The 1103-nt window shown below is 40.2% G+C and overlaps 1 protein-coding gene across 1 annotated transcript; it reads right to left on the bottom strand.

Moving 5' to 3' along the window:
• Positions 1-2: 2 nt before the first annotated feature.
• LOC106321900 lies at positions 3-1093 on the bottom strand. The gene is made up of 5 exons (XM_013760116.1): positions 720-1093; positions 521-575; positions 350-431; positions 184-249; positions 3-88 (listed from the first exon to the last, which is right to left on the bottom strand). Exons 1-5 carry the CDS (start codon positions 1036-1038, stop codon positions 26-28), a joined length of 585 nt encoding a protein of 194 aa, XP_013615570.1. The 5' UTR covers positions 1039-1093; the 3' UTR covers positions 3-25.
• Between the last annotated feature and the right edge of the window lie 10 nt (positions 1094-1103).

Genomic DNA, 1103 nt, shown 5'->3' with positions numbered 1-1103 from the left:
AAATACGATCATAAAGTTTGGAATCTTACTCAATCTCCGTGCCTTCCGTGCCTTCTTTTGATAAACTGTTGATGTTGTCGATATATTCCTGATAATAACAAGAGAAACTAGAGCATATGCCACGACAGGACAATAATCTTCTCCTTACAAAGGATTAAGTAATACACAACTATTTGCAAATACCTGGATCAAATTTTTCCAAACCATGTAGCCCTGATCAGTAACTAGGGTGTATAGTGCATTGTCATTCTGAAGAAGAAGAAGATATAATTAGATGCTCGACTGTTATGTATTAAGTTGTGTCAGGGAACTATGGGAAAAAAAAAGAAAAAGGCTACAGCTTTATAACCTTCAACATGGTGTAGAAGTGAGTGTTGCGCAAGAAGACACATAGATCACCTTCTTTGAGGGTTTCACGCAAGGAAAATAGCCTGGACGAAAATGATAAACAAAAGATAAAACCTATCAGTGAAAACAACTATATAAAATTTTCCCTAAGCAAAACAATTCCATCACGCACCCGGGAAACGTTAGTTGGCTGGCATTAGTATTCAAGAACTTCTTGATCACCGCACCTGAAAATCCAACCATGGTGAAGTTTTCTTAAGAAATGAATCGAATGGTCTCTATGCACAAAGAATATAATGGAATGTGTGTGAACATATTATCTCTTGATTCCTTAGAAGAAATCTGATCATCACATCTGGACTTCAAATTACCTTTGCCAGGGAGGCTAGTACAGCCAGATCCAGTGTCCATAAGATTCACTGAGTATCCAGACGAGGATGTTCCCCCACTGCTTGAGTCTTGCGAGTCTCTGCTACTGCTAGTACTATCCCAATCACTATTATTGATAGCAGATAATCGCAAGGTTCGCAGAAGGGCATTGTGTTCTTGAATATCTCCTCCCCTTCCCAATCTACTATGCTCTGCAGATGTAGGTGTACGTGTAGGTGTAGCAGTAAAATCAACAGAGGACTCTCCACAACCTTGACCGATTGGAGACTTCTCGGCCAAGGTAACAAGGCCAGCCATCATCAAATCATTGTAGGATTTGAATCCCACTGCAGTAGCAGTTTCATTGTCCTGGAGGGTAAGGAGAG

The sequence above is a fragment of the Brassica oleracea genome, unplaced genomic scaffold (assembly GCF_000695525.1).
Source record: "Brassica oleracea var. oleracea cultivar TO1000 unplaced genomic scaffold, BOL UnpScaffold03769, whole genome shotgun sequence".
In the NCBI taxonomy this organism is placed as follows: Eukaryota; Viridiplantae; Streptophyta; class Magnoliopsida; order Brassicales; family Brassicaceae; genus Brassica; species Brassica oleracea.
The sequence above is the reverse complement of the archived record's forward strand: the minus strand, read 5'-3'. Positions and strand labels throughout refer to the sequence as shown.